The sequence below is a fragment of the Dendrobates tinctorius genome, unplaced genomic scaffold (genome assembly GCF_039654945.1).
Source record: "Dendrobates tinctorius isolate UK_male_01 unplaced genomic scaffold, ASM3965494v1 ptg000039l, whole genome shotgun sequence".
Classification (NCBI taxonomy): Eukaryota; Metazoa; Chordata; class Amphibia; order Anura; family Dendrobatidae; genus Dendrobates; species Dendrobates tinctorius.
Genome location: NW_027361707.1, coordinates 16,642,608 through 16,660,776, shown reverse-complemented (window position 1 = coordinate 16,660,776; position 18,169 = coordinate 16,642,608). Strand labels below are relative to the sequence as shown.

Here is an 18,169-nt window from a genome sequence, read left to right as displayed (position 1 = left end):
GAGAAGCGCTCACTAACGCAGATTAGGAGAAGAGCTCACTAACACAGATTAGGAGAAGCGCTCACTAACACAGATTAGGAGAAGCGCTCACTAACACAGATTAGGAGAAGAGTTCACCAACACAGATTAGGAGAAGAGCTCACCAACGCAGATTAGGAGAAGAGCTCATTTACACAGATTAGGAGAAGAGCTCACTAGCACAGATTAGGAGAACAGCTCACTAACACAGATTAGGAGAAGAGCTCAATAACACAGATTAGGAGAAGAGCTCACTAACACAGAATAGGATAAGAGCTCACTAACACAGATTAGGAGAAGAGCTCACTAACACAGATTAGGAGAAGAGCTCACTAACACAGATTTAGGAGAAGAGCTCACTAACACAGATTAGGAGAAGAGCTCACTAACACAGATTTAGGAGAAGAGCAAACTAACACAGATTAATACAAATTTGTGAACAATATTTGAGAGAAAAAGGCTTTTTGTTTATATAGAAAAAGTGCTAGACCTTTGAGTTTAGCTCATGAAAAATGGGAGCAAAAACAAAAATGGAAAAAAAGGAAATTGTCTTCCAGTGATGATTGGTTCAGTTAAAAAAGTGTTTTGTTGCGTATATTTATTTTTGTGTTTATATTTTCATTCAGTGTATATACCAGGATGGGGAACATTTATACCAGGATGTGACCAAGATGAGGGACCTATATATCAGTATATATACTGGGATGGGCCCAGGATGGGGGACATACGGGTACAGTAGTTAAGGAAAGTATTCAGAACCCTTTTAAATTTTTCACTCTTTGTTTCATTGCAGCCATTTGGTAAATTAAAAAAAAATCATTTTTTTTCTCATTAATGTACACTCTGCACCCCATCTTGACTGAACAAAAAGAGAAATGTAGAAATTCTTGCAAATGTATTAAAAAAGAAAAACTGAATTATCACATGGTCATAAGTACTCACACCCTTTGCTCAGACACTCATATTTAAGTCACATGCTGTCCATTTCCTTGTGATCCTCCTTGAGATGGTTCTACTCCTTCATTGGAGTCCATCTGTGTTTAATTAAACTGATAGGACTTGATTTGTAAAGGCATACACCTGTCTATATAAGACCTCACAGCTCACAGTGCATGTCAGACCAAATGAGAATCATGAAGTCAAAGGAACTGGCCAAGGAGCTCAGAGACAGAATTGTGGCAAGGCACAGATCTGGCCAAGGTTACAAAATAATTTTTGCAATACTCAAGGTTCCTAAGAGCACAGTGGCCTCCATAATCCTTAAATGGAAAAAGTTTGGGATTACCAGAAGTCTTCCTAGACCTGGCTGTCCAGCCAAACTGAGCAATCGTGGGAGAAGAGCCTTGGTGAGAGAGGTAAAGAAGAACCCCAACATCACTGTGGCTGAGCTCCACAGATGCATTAGGGAGATGGGAGAAAGTTCCACAAAGTCAACTATCACTGCAGCCCTCCACCAGTCGGGCCTTTATGGCCCAACGGGATCCTCTCCTCAGTGCCAGACATATTTTGCCAGCATAGAGTTTGCTAAAAAAACATGTGAAGGGCTCCCAGACTATGAGAAATAAGATTCTCTGGTCTGATGAGACGAAGATAGAGCTTTTTGGTGATAATTCTAAGCGGTATGTGAGGAGAAAACCAGGCACTGCTCATCATCTGCCCAATACAATCCCAACAGTGAAACATGGTGGTGGCAGCATCATGATATGGGGGTGTTTTTCAGCTGAATGGACAGGACGAATGGCTTCAATTGAAGGAAACATGAATGCGGCCAAGTACAGAGATATTCTGGATGCAAACCTCTTCCAGAGTGCTCTGGACCTCTGACTTGACCAAAGGTTCACCTTCCAACAAGGCAATGACCCTAAGCACACAGCTAAAATAACAAATGAGTGGCTTCAGAACAACTCTGACCATTCTAGACTGGCCCAGCCAGAGCCCTGATCTAAACCCAAATGGGCCTCTCTGGAGAGACCTGAAAATGGCTGTCCACCAATGATCACCATCCAACCTGAAGGAACTGGAGAGGATCTGCAAGGAAGAATGGCAGAGGATCCCCAAATCCAAGTGTGAAAAACTTGTTGCATCATTCCCAAGAAGACTCATGGCTGTACTAGCTCAAAAGGGTGCTTCTACTCAATACTGAGCAAAGGGTCTGAATACTTATGACCATGAGATATTTCAGTTTTTCTTTTTTAATAAATTTGCAAACATTTCTACATTTCTGTTTTTTTCAGTCAAGATGGGGTACAGAGTGTACATTAGTGAGAAAAAAATGAACTGTTTTGAATTTACCAAATGGCTGCAATGAAGCAAAGGGTGAAAATTTTAAAGGGGTCTGAATACTTTCTGTATGCACTGTATATAACAGGAAGGAGCCCAGGATGGGTAACATTACTACATGATGGAAGGGGGGATGAAGACTCATGTCCTTATAGGATTTAGAATGCTACAATCACCCATACATCTGATCAACATGTAGAGGTAGATAGGGCAGGTCCAAATTTTGAAATTTTGCATCGGGTCTATCGGATTCTAGTTACACCACTGATCATCGTTCACTTGATCCCCTCCTTGTCTTAATTCTTAAACTAATGGATTGGTGTCCTGCTTACGAGTAGTCAACTTTACATTTCACAAAGGAATCCATGTTACATATGACTCTACACGAGACAGACTAATAAAGCAGACTTCTTCACAACATCCATCTGATAAACACACAGTGAACATCGCAAGTCGTTATTCTTCATTTTCAGTGTTGGTCGTGATAAATAGTCCAAAGTAAAAAAAAAAAAAAAAAAAAAGTTTCAAGTTTCATTCCAGGACATCTTAAAGTTTGTTCTTTTTCACCGGTTGGTCTTTGTAATGAATCTTATAAAAGTAAAATTAGTGCCATGTGTAACGTCCGACTGGCGGGCTGTGCTTCAACAAATTCAGATTTCTGAGAAGCCAATGTCCATGTTTCCAGGTGAAGGCATGCAAAAAAGGGTCTGCCATTGTGTATCCACTCCACTAGCTGCTACAGCCTCTCGTGCAGCCGTGTACTAAGATGTTGTTATTTGTTGTGTGTCCATCTTGAGCTTTTGTGTGCGGCTCACCGTGTGCTTTGCTCTCTGTGCTTGAAGATTGTCCACCTTGCTCTGGTCGATGTTTAAGTCTTGAAAAAAAAAAAAAAAGTTTAAGAAAATGAAAATTATTCTTCAAGATAACATGTGAAATGGGTAATCTGGTGGCAGAACATAAAGCTTGTATAATTATATTGAAATTATATTAATTTTAATTATATAATGAATGTTATGCAGCTTTGTGCATCAATTCGACTATGTCCACCAGTGTCTGGCTACGTTGGAGGTATACTGTTCTCTCAATGTGCACCTCCAAAGTTTTCACAGGACCAGTGCACCTAGTGCTTGCCAAAAGAGGAAGATCAATATACCATGGTGTGCCTATAATATTCCTCTGATATAGGCAAGATGCAACATAAGAACATGCTCGGATAAGGTGTTATCTGAGCGTGCTCGGGTGCTAACCGAGTTTCTTCAGCGTGCTCGGATAAAATGTTAGAATCCCCGCGCCTGTCCGAGCACTTTCGCTCATCACTAGTGGTCATGCATCAGAAATACTAATTCATTCATATGTGAGGCATAGGATACTACCACATTTTTGAGATTGATGGGGTTCACCATGGTCAGGATTCCACCAACCATGCCTTCGTGGGTGTTATTACCTTTCAATAAATCCATGTCCCCTGAGCACAATTTATTATAAAAACAAACGGCACTTTACTTTATTGGTGAGAAAAATAATAAAGATTAATTTTGAACACATTTTTTGAGGCTTTTATAGCAACGAAACATACCCAAGAAGATGTAATACCCTATGGGTGAGTAATATGATTCCGATAAATTTGGAACAAGTGTTTTGGAGACTTATATAGCAACTAAATGTACCCAAGAAGATGCAATACTTTATGGGAAAGCAATATAATACTGATAAATTTTGAACAAGTTTGTTGAAGATTATATACCAACAAGATATAATCCAGACCATGGAATACCCTATGGGTGAGCAATATAATAACGATAACATTTTGAAAACGTTTTTGGAGGGTTATACACCAATGAAGTACCCAAGAACATGTAATACTGTATGGCTGAAAAATGTAACTCAGCAAAATTCTAAAACATTTCTTTGAGTCTTATATACCGTAACGCAAAAATGTACCCCAGAACATGGAATAGTGTATATAGTTAAGAAATGTGAAGAAACAAGCACAATTTTCAAACGCTTTTTTCTACTGTTATATACTACAAAAATGTGACATAAAGCATGTGATACTTTATGGATGAGTAATCTAATCCTGAACAATTTTTCTAAGCTTTTTGTATGTTTTACATACCGCCGTAATGCAACAATAACCGTGTTAAACTGTATGGATGAATCCATAACAACATTTTGAAAGTGTAGTTGATGTACTTATGCAGTCATAAAGTCATTCATAGACCACTGAAAGGCAACAACTTGCAGGCCTCATTAAAATATTGAATATTACTAACACTTCATGTGTTGCAGCACTGCCAGAGCGGTGGCAGCTGTAGCCAATTTACGGAAATGGTTGCTGACGCAACGTACCTTGACCAGAAGCCCTGGCAAATCTGGGTATGTTTTCAGAAACTGCTGAACTACCAAGTTTAGCACATGTGCCAAGAATGGTACTTGCGTGAGCTTGCCAAGCTTATCAGCCACCACCAGGTTATGCAAATTATCGCACATGACTATGCCTCATTGAAGGTTTAGCGGAAAAAACTACAGATCTGTCTGGTCTGTTATTCCTGTAAGTATCTTTGTTGTGGTGTGCGGTTTGTCTCTTAGACAAATTAGCCTCAGTTCTGTTTCCGCTTCTCTGAGGCAGTGATGCATAGCTTCCAGCTTCTGGCTGATGTGAACGATGTGCTCTGAGATACCACATCGGAGATGGAGGATGGGGAGGAGCAGGCAGGGTGCAGAAACTGCTGTAGGAGGTGGAGGAAGCCCTGAGAAGTAGGGCCAGCAATCCTCGGCGTTGGGAGCATGTGCTGGTACAAGGTGGGTATGCCACATGGGAGAAAAAGTGGTGGCTGGGGGAAGAATATAGAGGGATGGCTGCCGCCATAGAAATCCTCCGTGTCTACTAGCCTGGCAACATTTCTAGAGCAAGCAACCTGGAAATGTGCCCGTTTAGCATTTGGGCCTGTGTGTAGGTGGCTGGGAACTTTATTTTTTGTTCCAAGGCCTGGGGTAGGCACAGCTGAACGCTGGGCTTGGACAAGTATTTGGAAGTGCCTGATGATGGTAAATGAGAATGTGCAAGGCTAGGTTCAGGGCAGGATGCATCTTCGCACGTGTTTTGGACATGGGATTGGGAAGCACCCAGCACTGGGGAAGATGCCGTGTTATCACCCGATGGCATCAATCATGTACCCAGGTGTTCTGCCTACCGAGTCGGGTGCTTAGATGACACGTGTCTGATCATGCTGGTAGTGATTAGGTTCTTAGTGGTCAGGCCCTTGCTGAGCTTTGCATGGCACATATTGCAAATGACCATTTTGCTTGACTCAGAACTCTCGTTAAAGTCCCAGACCGGAGAACATCTAACTCTTTGACAGGGAAATTCAGTACTGTCGGTGCTCTGCGGAACAGTTTCCCGCCTTATCCCTTTGGTTGCCACTGCACCCTTGTCCTCCTGACTGTGACTTTACAACAACAAGACTTAAAGGCAACTGTGTCTCATCATCATATTCCTCTTCCTTATCCCAAATTAGCCATTCCACACCTTCTTGTGGTTGTGGTTGCTCAAAGTTTTGTGCATCACTAAACAGCATGTTGTCATGTCCCTCTTGGAGCATGCAGGTTGAGAGGCCACAATCAAGAAATGTTGTGGTAAACAGCTCCACGGAGTGTCCTTGTGCGAGATCACTAGTCTAATTGGGCTCAATATGGCTACAGCATTAGACAATCCCCACATGCTTATTGGTTGTGTAAAAGGTACTAAAGATGCTGGGCGGGGATTTGAGTTTTACATCGAGCACCGCCCATTGCTCGCCGAGTAACAAGCACATTCGAGCACTGTGGTACTTGAGTGATAACCGAGTATCATCACCGAGCACGTTCGCTCATCCCTAGTGTTTTTCAATCTCCTCTTCAGCGGGAAGGTGGCAGTGCAGACATCACTTTAGGAGACACGGTGTATTGCGTCGCCATGTCTGCTGAACTGTGAAAAGACCGGACCAACACACAAACACATTTTAAGATGTAGTCCTTGCCTGGCCGCGGATGCAACAGGCAGTGTAGAGGACCTGTACAGCTGCTGGGGGAACGCCCCAGGTGTGGGGAACATGCACCTCGGACCCCCAGCCCGGCCCACCCCTGCTCCCAGTCGTAAAAGGTACTGGTACATAAATGTCCTCCATATTCTAGTTATGAACTTATGTTGTATACGCTAACTAATAAACTATCACACTCAGTACCCACTTCCTAATCTGTCATGCCAATAAGCAAATTGCAAAATAATTACTTTTCTTATGCACGTCAAATAAATTTTGGTTCACATTCATTTCTCCTGTTCACGCTGGGCTGAGAGACACATAATAAATATCTTTGCCAGCATGTAATTTAATTGGAACATTTTTTTTTAAATATCACAATGAACAAACAATGGTATCAGTAGTGTATCCCATAATACATACTATGCAGAAATATATACGGCAAACAAACACAAGTGTGTGCCATACATTGAACCACGCCTGCCCGAGTTGGGACGTACTTGTCCATCTACATCTATACTTTTTTTTTTCTTTTTAAATTATATGTTGTGTTTAAATAGTTTCTCAACTATCCACTTTATACATTTCAATACGTCTCCCATTCAAAACATTGGAGAAAAAAACGATTTTCATACTTTTTTTTATGAGCATGAAAATTTCAACTATGTCTTTGTACATCCAAAAGAATGTAATACGGTGTAAACGCGAAAATTGTATTAAAAAGAACTTTTTTTTTGCCCATTTTACTGTTTGGATAAGTCTAAGTACAGTGTTTTGTAATCTAAGTGCATTCATCCAGCACTACACAGTGCAAATATGCAAACCTAGTCTAATAGATGTCATCAGTGCTCATCAATCACAGAATAGTCTCCGTAATCACTTCAAATAGAAAGAAAATATCTGCAGCACTCACCAACAAACACATCTTTATAAAGATAGTTTATAGAGTAAAAAAGCTAAGTTATGCTATGTAGAAAAATATTGTGATGCTTGCTTGGGGAGCCATCCCATGAGGCCCTGAGGAACCATCATGGGCGATTAGAAATGGCTAGAAGTTGTGTGTGGTCTGGTCATGTGCATTCCCACAATTTATTACATTCATTCATAATATTTTTGCCAAAAATCTGGAATAAAACACTTTGACAGATGCCAAGATTTTTGTGCAATTCAAACTTGCACAAAAATGTTATCACCTTTGGCGTTTTCCCGCCAGTTTTCACCCAGTTCTGCCAAAATGGATGGTGCTGGAACAGGATGTGGGCAGGACAGGGTGAAGTAAGGGTGAGACATCACAGATCGTCTACATTTTTGCCAAATTGTGGGGTACCTAAGTTCGGAAATTTTACTCTAGTCTCTAACTGGAGAAGATTTTTGATGCCAAACACACAGAGGTGCACAATACTTTTCAGACGTTCCTGATAAGAGACATGTGCTTCTTAATGAATGTGATTCCAGCACGTCCTCTCAAATCACAGGGGCAAATATTTATACTGGTGATTGCTGCAACTATTTTTCTTTGATCTCAAATACAGGGCACATGTTCTATATGGCAATAAATCCAGGTGTACCACCAGGATATATATGGGGAAAAATTCCCTATGGAGCTCCCTAACAACTAGAACACACAAGAAATTGGAGCAAAGCATCCATATGTTTGACACAACTCAATATCAAATTTGCTTTATTAGTACAAAAATTGGCGTTAAAAAGTCATCACAATATATTTCAAACAAAGACAAAGTCATTGAACACAGGTCAGAATGCACCAACAACATGCAGAATGTAAAAACGTGCCACACAAAGAACACCACCACAGGAGTGGTAAGGCTGGCATATTACCCTAAGGCTCCCACTCGTATTTAGTAATACAACGTGCAATGACAAAATAGCATCAGTAATCCAAATACATAGGAACAATATGATTGGGTCCTGACCCTCCTCCACCTTCAAAACCCCACAAATATGGCCAATAGTAACCAGGAAGATATCCTAACTCAGTGTATCCATATCAGGCCCCGGGCAGGAAGGTAGAGGGAAGACATAGTTAATAAGGGATTTCAGCCATTACCCGTGCTGGTGTCCATGTGAAAGCGCGTACCCGGGCCGAAGAATAAATTATGTACACCTTGACCCTACTTAGCATCGCCTAAATATCCAAATGATTTCTTTTTGTAGTACTCGTGATTGCAGTAGTCGTCACTCCCTTAGGAGATGGTTTAATAAGTTTTAGGACTGTGAACTAAACAGTCAGGAAGTTTCCGCCATAAACTTTGGGATTTAGCTCTTTTGCTACGGATGTCCCCAATAATATATAGTTCAATTTAATTCAACATCAAATAAATTGTAAAGGCAGAACTCCCCCCGAAAGATCTAAGAAAATGGTTTTGTTGTATCAAGGTCATGTCAGACAAAAGCAGGAACATTTCAGCTTTTTTATAGAGCCATTGTAAAAAATTCCAATATATTTCAATGCCACTTTCTAAACATTTTGTCTATAGAGCTGAATTCTTTATAAATTACCCCACTTCAACTACAGTTTATAAAGTTTAAGGGATAGGTTGAAAGATTCTTATGTCCAATTACTCATGAATACAACACAGTGCCCACAACTATTACAGCCCACAGTTTTATGCTCCAGTCAACAACCCCCCCTTGAATGAAGGGTATAGAGATGGCTGTGTACAATCTAATCCAAAATACTCATTCTTTTCTTATATGTGATCTAGGAATATTCTGCCAATGTTCAAATAAAGTCCATTTTCAACATTCCCTAGACATTTTGAAAAATCTATCTAATTTCTTTGGTTGCTTTATGAAATATTACAATTATTCTAAAGTTCTGGTGTGTCTGTAGTTTAACCCTAGTATTGAGCAATTTATCCCTTGGTTTGGGCAAGACATGTTAATTTGGTGATTTAGGGACATCAATTGTGTAACTATTGTCATTTGAATGGTATAAGTTGAACAGAGCAGGTCAGATTTGACCGTGGTCAGATGTAACATCATTTGAAGTGTGACATCTTTGAAATGTTACATCAGAAATATACCAGAATGATAACTCATGGTATATTCTCCTTCATGCTGCCATGTCCTGATCCATTTACTTTCATCCACAGGTACGTCTGAACTATCTCTAATCCAGAAAACCCACTGCACCCCAGAATCCCATGTACTCCTCTTCCTCTGTTTTAAGTGGTACATTGCTACTTTCTCCTGACTTTAATTCCATGCACCATATTCCAAATTTACTGAATGCATATTGATATGTCTTTGCTCCTCACACCTAGCCCCATCCTTCCATCTTATTGTGTCTTTCTTCAGATTTGATACTAGTGAAATGTTCCATTAACTGCAATCTGTTAATTACTCCCTGCTGTGAACTGTCCTCCTGCTCTCTCCTCCTCTCCTCTCCCTCACCTGGCTTCATTTCATGGGCATTTGAATGGTATAAGTTGAACGGAGCAGGTCAGATTTGACCGTGGTCAGATGTGACATCTTTTAAGTGTGACATCAGAAATATACCAGAAATAATCCAGAAATCAGTCAGAAGTTAAGAATAACCACTGCTTTCTAATTTTACTTATCTTTCTTATCACCCTGCTCTTTAACCATGCTCACATTTGCCATCACAGTGTTTGCTCCACTAATCCTCACGCTCCTTCGCTATCCCCAAACCCCTGCACCCTCAAACCAAATACCTATCTTCCCTTCTCTCTTACCCCCCTTCTCGCTTCATCTGCAGACCTGCTCCTTAACCTCAGACCTCTTCTACTAAAATATAATATAAGGCGATCACTCTCCTTCACTCACCTGCTTTCCCTTTCTCTGCTTCTTCTCACTGCTGGTGACATATCCCCCAATCCTGGCCCCCCCCCCGCCTCATACATCGCACTAATCCTCACCCCCATCTTTCTCACACTAGAGAAACTACCACAATCCCTCACACTTAAAATCTGTGCCATTGACCCCCACCCCCCTGCTTCCTCTCTCTGGAGCACTTTGGAATGCCCGCTCCTACTGCAATAAGCTCCATGTGATCTTTACTTCTCGCAACCTTTCCTTCCTGGCCCTCACTGAGACCTGGCTGATGCCCCCTGGCACAGTCTCCCCTGCTGCACTGAGTTACGGTGGCCTCCACTTTACCCACACTCCTCGCTCTGGCAACAGACATGGTGGAGGAGTGGGTTTCCTTCTTTCTAAAAACTGCTTCTTCAACCCTATCCAACCCCACCCTCCCTTATCCTTCCTTCTTTCGAGGTCCACTCTGTCCGCATCTACTCTCCCTCTAATCTCCAAATGGCTGTCATGTACCAACCACTGGGCTCATCCACTGCCTTCATTGACCAATTCTCCATCTGGCTTCTTCACTTACTTTCTGCTGACATCACCACCATCATAATGGGTGACTTTAATATCCCTAACAACACCCGCCAGCCAGCAGCCTCCAAACTCCTGTCCCTTACTTTATCCTTTGGACTTACTCAGTGGTCCTCCACAGCAACCCACACAGATGGACATACATTAGACCTCATGTTCACCCGCCTCTGCTCCCTATCTAATCTCACAACCTCTCCCCTCCCCCTATCTGACCACCACCTACTCACCTTCTCATCCCTGTCCTCCTCACCTGCACCCCATGTCCAGCAACTAGCACATCCCCGCAGAAACCTCACACACCTAGACATTCACAGGCTCTCAGACTCTTTTCTACCTCTGTGCTCCATATCTTCAGTCCACGACACGGTCTGCGCCACCGCTTTCTATAACACCACCCTCACATCAGCCATAGACTCAGTCGCCCCTCTCAAGCATGGTAAAGTGTGACGAATCAATAGGCAACCCTGGCACAAAAATCTTACCAAAAAACTTCAACAATCATCCAGGGTCGCGGCGCGTATTTGTAAGAAAACACGCCTGCCAGATGACTTCACTCCTTTCAACAAGCTACACTTGCCTTCAAATCAGCCCTCACCTCTGCTAAACAGACCTATTTCACAAACCTTGTATCTTCATTATCCTACAACCAAAAACAACTGTTCAATACATTCAACTCTCTCCTCCACTCACCAATGCCACCTCAATCCCCCCTCATCTCTGCCAAGGACTTTGCCACCTACGTCAAAAATAAGATTGACCAAACAAGGCAAACCTTTACTGTTCCACCACCCCAACTACTCCATATACCAGACCTCTGTCCTTCCCTAATAACCTCCCTCTCCAACATCACTGAAGGAGAGCTTACTCATCTCCTTTCCAACTCATACCTCACCACCTGTCCACTCGACCCCATCCCTTCTTACCTGCTCCCCAACCTCACTAACATGCTCATCATAGCCCAAACTCATCTCTTCAACCTATCGCTATCTTCTGGTACCTTCCCCTCTGCCTTCAAACATGCCACCATCACACCCATCCTCAAAAAACAAACCTTGACCCAACTGCTATGCCCAGCTATCGCCCCATATCACTGCTCCCGTTTGCTTCTAAACTCCTTAAGCAGCATGTCCATGCTCAACTTTCCTCCCACCTCTCATCTACCTCTCTCCTCGACAACCTTCAATCTGGCTTCCGCCCCCACCACTCCACCAAAACTGCCTTGACCAAAATTACTAATGACTTACTCACAGCCAAAGCTAACAGACAGTTCTCCATCCTCCTCCTTCTCGACCTGTCCTCTGCCTTCGACACAGTCGACCACTGCCTACTGCTACAGATTCTTTCTTCCCTTGACATCAAAGACCTTGCCCTGTCCTGGATCGCCTCTTACCTTTCCGACCGCACATTTAGAGTTTTTCACTCCCACACTACCTCCTCATCCCACCCTCTCTCTGTTGGAGTCCCTCAAGGTTCTGTCCTTGGGCCCTTACTTTTTTCCATCTATACTCTTGGCCTTGGATGACTCATAAAGTCCCATGGCTTCCAGTACCACCACTATGCGGACAACACACAGATCTACCTCTCTGGCCCGGATGTCACCTCTCTGCTGTCCACAATCCCAGAGTGTCTATCAGTCATATCCTACTTCTTCACCTCTCGCTTTCTAAAACTCAACTTTCCTCCAGCTCGCATATCTTCCCTACCCGATTTATCTATTATGGTAAACGGCATCACGCTTTCTCCCACACCTGAAATCCGCTGCCTCGGAGTAACTCTCGACTCTGCCCTGTCCTTCAAACCACACATCCAAACTCTTGCCACCTTCTGTCGCATCCAACTCAAAAATATTTCCAGAATCTGTCCCTTCCTCAGCCCTCAATCTACTAAAACTCTTGTGCATGCCCTCTTCATCTCCCGCCTTGATTACTGCAACACCCTCCTCTGTGGCCTCCCTACCAACTCTTTTGCACCACTCTAATCTGTCCTCGACTCTGCTGCCCGACTAATCCACCTCTCTCCTCGCTACTCCCCTGTTTCTCCCCTCTGCAAATCCCTCCACTGGCTCCCAATTCCCCAACGAATCCAGTTCAAATTACTAACACTGACCTACAAAGCCATCTACAACCTGTCTCTTCCCTATATCTCTGAACTAATCTCCCACTATCTTCCCTCACGTAATCTTCGATCCTCCCAAGACCGAATACTCTCCTCCACATTTGTTCGCTCCTCGCACAACTGCCTCCAAGATTTCTCCTGAATATCGCCCATTCTCTGGAATTCCGCGCCTCAACACGAAAGTTTACAGCCTGCAATAAGCATTCTGCCGCCTCACCACCACCCAAGCGGCCGCCTCACCACCGTCCAAGCTGCCGCTTCACCACCACCCAAGCTGCCGCCTCACCACCACCCAAGCTGCCACCTCACCACCACCTGAGCTGCCACACCCCTGACCTTCTGTCTCTTCCCCATTATCCCGTAGAATGTAAGTCCGCAAGGACAGGATCCTTTCCCCGCTGTACCAGTCTGCCATTGTAAATTTGTTTCCTGTAAACAGTAAGTATTACTTTGTATGTAACCCCTTCTCATGTACATTACCATGGAATTAATGTCACTATGTAAATAAATAATGATAATAATAATAAAATGGCCTGAGTCTTTTTTTCAGAAGGAGCAATTTTTCATAATGGAAAGATCCTGCTCTTTTAGTATCCTCTTTTTCAATAGTTTTGAGTGACCGAGAACTAGCAATAGACCATTGATTATAAACATCCTTTCTCATCCTTTCATGTCAATGCATCAAGAAAAAGGGATGACATCGAGCTGATCACAAAGGTAAATCTTACAGCAATGGGATTAATGTTCAGACGCTGTTCAAGTGACTCATATCCACTTCTATTACACAGGATGAAAGTGTCTTCAATGAAATGGCTCATAGACGAGCCTGCTGATTGCAAAAGTATTCATCCCCAAACACTAGGTCTCTTTCCCACTAATCCAAGAGCAATTTTGTCTACATGGGGGCACAAGGTATCCCATAGCGGTTCCCTTGAGCTGGTGATAAAAGCATTCATTAAGCATGAAATATTTTTTCCCTGGGAAAAACTCAAGTAATTTCAGCCCAAACCAAAAAAAGTCTAAAGGTGTGACCTTTGAGCAGAAATACAGTCATATGTAAAAGTTTGGGCACCCCTATTAATGTTAACCTTTTTTCTTTATAACAATTTTGGTTTTTGCAACAGCTATTTCAGTTTCATATATCTAATAACTGATGGACTCAGTTATATTTCTGGATTCAAATGAGGTTTATTGTACTAACAGAAAATGTGCAATCTGCATTTAAACAAAATTTGACCGGTGCAAAAGTATGGGCACCCTTATCATTTTCTTGATTTGAACACTCCTAACTACTTTTTACTGACTTCCTGAAGCACTAAATTGGTTTTGTAACCTCATTGAGCTTTGAACTTCATAGCCAGGTGTATCAAATCATGAGAAAAGGTATTTAAATTGGCCACTTGCAAGTAGTTCTCCTATTTGATTCTCCTATGAAGAGTGGCATCATGGGCTCCTCAAAACAACTCTCAAATGATCTGAAAACAAAGATTATTCAACATAGCTTTTCAGGGGAAGGATACAAAAAGTTGTCTCAGAGATTTAACCTGTCAGTTTCCACTGTGAGGAACATAGTAAGGAAATGGAAGAACACAGGTACAGTTCTTGTTAAGCCCAGAAGTGGCAGGCCAAGAAAAATATCAGAAAGGCAGAGAAGAAGAATGGTGAGAACAGTCAAGGACAATCCACAGACCACCTCCAAAGACCTGCAGCATCATCTTGCTGCAGATGGTGTCACTGTGCATCGGTCAACAATACAGCGCATGCATAACGCATTTTTTGTATGACCAAACAACTCAATCTTTGTTTCATCAGTCCACAGGACCTTCTTCCAAAATGTAACTGGCTTGTTCTAATGTGCTTTTGCATACCTCAGGTGACTCTGTTTGTGGCGTGCTTGCAGAAACGGCTTCTTTCACATCACTCTCCCATACAGCTTCTCCTTGTGCAAAGTGCGCTGTATTGTTGACCGATGCACAGTGACACCATCTGCAGCAAGATGATGCTGCAGGTCTTTGGAGGTGGTCTGTGGATTGTCCTTGACTGTTCTCACCATTCTTCTTCTCTGCCTTTCTGATATTTTTCTTGGCCTGCCACTTCTGGGCTTAACAAGAACTGTACCTGTGTTCTTCCTTTTCCTTACTATGTTCCTCACAGTGGAAACTGACAGGTTAAATCTCTGAGACAACTTTTTGTATCCTTCCCCTGAAAAGCTATGTTGAATAATCTTTGTTTTCAGATCATTTGAGAGTTGTTTTGAGGAGCCCATGATGCCACTCTTCATAGGAGAATCAAATAGGAGAACTACTTGCAAGCGGCCACTTTAAATACCTTTTCTCATGATTTGATACACCTGGCTATGAAGTTCAAAGCTCAATGAGGTTACAAAACCAATTTAGTAATTCAGGAAGTCAGTAAAAAGTAGTTAGGAGTGTTCAAATCAAGAAAATGATAAGGGTGCCCATACTTTTGCACCGGTCAAATTTTGTTTAAATGCAGATTGCACATTTTCTGTTAGTACAATAAACCTCATTTGAATCCAGAAATATAACTGAGTCCATCAGTTATTAGATATATGAAACTGAAATACCTGTTGCAAAAACCAAAATTGCTATTAAGAAAAAAGGTTAACATTAATAGGGGTGCCCAAACTTTTACATATGACTGTAAATAATTTCACTGTATATTGTAAGAGGCAATCTTCCAGGACTAACACAGATCAAGAAACATATTCAGAATTTCTCTCAGACACAAATTAATGTGTATTACTAGTGAACTATTCTAGATGTCAAAGAATGTTGGATTTTAAGTCACTTCATTCGTTTAGAACTAGTGTTGAGCATTCCGATACTGCAAATATCGGGTATCGGCCGATATTCGCTGTATCGGAGTTCCGATACTGAGCTCCGATATTTTTACAATATCGAATACTGGAATCGGAAGTTCCCAAAATCCAATGAGCCAGTTGTGTTAGCCATGTTAACTAATGGCATGGCTGTGATTGGCTGCTGAAATGATGTCATCATGATGCGCGGTCTGTGCGGGCCTGCCGGGGGTCTGTGCGAGCTGCCGGGAGTCTGTGCGGGCTTGCCGGGAGTCTGTGCGGGCTTGCCGGGGGTCTGTGCGGGCCTGCCGGGGGTCTGTGCGGGCCTGCCGGGGGTCTGTGCGGGTCTGCCGGGGGTCTGTGCGGGCCTGTCGGGGGTCTGTGCGGGCTTGCCAGGGGTCTGTGCGGGCTGCCGGGGGTCTGTGCGGGCCTGCCGGGGGTCTGTGCGGGCTGCCGGGGGTCTGTGCGGGCTGCCGGGGGTCTGTGCGGGCCTGCCGGGGGTCTGTGCGAGCTGCCGGGGGTCTGTGCGGGCTGCCAGGGGGTCTGTGCGGGCCTGCCGGGGGTCTGTGTGGGCTGTCGGGGGTCAGTGCGGGCCTGCCGGGGGTCTGTGTGGGCCTGCCGGGGGTCTGTGCGGGCTGCTGGGGGTCTGTGCAGGCCTGCCGGGGGTTGTGTGTGTGTGCAGGCATCGTCCGATGGGACTACAAGTCCCATCGGGCGATGCCTGCTACAATGACAGTGATTGACACATTAGCCAATGATGGGACAGTAGTAGTCCCATCATCCAGCTAATGTGTTGAATGTAAAAAAACAAACAAAAAAAACCATACATACTACATATACAGTTGTGGCCAAAAGTATTGACACCCCTGCAATTCTGTCAGATAATACTCAGTTTCTTCCTGAAAATGATTGCAAACACAAATTCTTTGGTATTATTATCTTCATTTAATTTGTCTTAAATGAAAAAACACAAAAGAGAATGAAGCAAAAAGCAAAACATTGATTATTTCACACAAAACTCCAAAAATGGGCCAGACAAAAGTATTGGCACCCTCAGCCTAATACTTGGTTGCACAACCTTTAGCCAAAATAACTGCGACCAACCGGTAACCATCAATGAGTTTTTTACAATGCTCTGCTGGAATTTTAAACCATTCTTCTTTGGCAAACTGCTCCAGGTCCCTGATATTTGAAGGGTGCCTTCTCCAAACTGCCATTTTTAGATCTCTCCACAGGTGTTCTATGGGATTCAGGTCTGGACTCATTGCTGGCCACCTTAGAAGTTTCTAGTGCTTTTTGAAGTGTGTTTTGGGTCATTGTCCTGCTGGAAGACCCATGACCTCTGAGGGAGACCTAGCTTTCTCACACAGGGACCTACATTATGCTGCAAAATTTGTTGTTAGTCTCCTGACTTCATAATGTCATGCACCCGGTCAAGTAGTCCAGTGCCAGAGGCAGCAAAGCAACCCCAAAACATCAGGGAACCTCCGCCATGTTTGACTGTAGGGACCGTGTTCTTTTCTTTGAATGCCTCTTTTTTTCTCCTTTAAACTCTATGTTGATGCCTTTGCCCAAAAAGCTCTACTTTTGTCTCATCTGACCAGAGAACATTCTTCCAAAACGTTTTAGGCTTTTTCAGGAAAGTTTTGGCAAACTCCAGCCTGGCTTTTTTATGTCTTGGGTTAAGAAGTGGGGTCTTCCTGAGTCTCCTACCATACAGTCCCTTTTCATTCAGACGGATAGTATGGGTTGACACTGTTGTACCCTCGGACTGCAGTGCAGCTTGAACTTGTTTGGATGTTAGTCGAGGTTCTTTATCCAACATCCGCACAATCTTGCGTTGAAATCTCTTGTCAATTTTTCTTTTCCGTCCACATCTAGGGAGGTTAGCCACAGTGCCATGGGCTTTAAACTTCTTGATGACACTGCGCACGGTAGACACTGGAACATTCAGGTCTTTGGAGATGGACTTGTAGCCTTGAGATTGCTCATGCTTCCTCACAATTTGGTTTCTCAAGTCCTCAGACAGTTCTTTGGTCTTCTTTCTTTTCTCCATGCTCAATGTGGTACACACAAGGACACAGGACAGAGGTTGAGTCAACTTTAATCCATGTCAACTGGTTGCAAGTGTGATTTAGTTATTGCCAACACCTGTTAGGTGCCACAGGTAAGTTACAGGTGCTGTTAATTACACAAATTAGAGAAGCATCACATGATTTTTCGAACAGTGCCAATACTTTTGTCCACCCTCTTTTTTATGTTTGGTGTGGAATTATATCCAATTTGGCTTTAGGACAATTCTTTTTGTGTTTTTTCATTTAAGACAAATTAAATGAAGATAATAATACCAAAGAATTTGTGTTTGCAATCATTTTCAGGAAGAAACTGAGTATTATCTGACAGAATTGCAGGGGTGTCAATACTTTTGGCAACAACTGTATACAACATTTATACAACATACATACAACATACATACATACTACATACATACATACATACTACATATATACTACATTCATACAACATACATACATACATA

General features: G+C 42.8%; 1 protein-coding gene across 1 annotated transcript in view; it reads right to left on the bottom strand.

Annotated features, from left to right (window-relative positions):
* Positions 1–2,840: 2,840 nt before the first annotated feature.
* STK32B (serine/threonine kinase 32B) overlaps positions 2,841–18,169 on the bottom strand; it is a 363,907-nt gene continuing 348,578 nt past the window's right edge. The window contains exon 12 of the mRNA XM_073574498.1: positions 2,841–3,172. Coding sequence (XP_073430599.1) covers positions 3,028–3,172 — 145 coding nt within the window. The 3' untranslated portion in view covers positions 2,841–3,027. The remainder of the gene's footprint in view (positions 3,173–18,169) is intronic.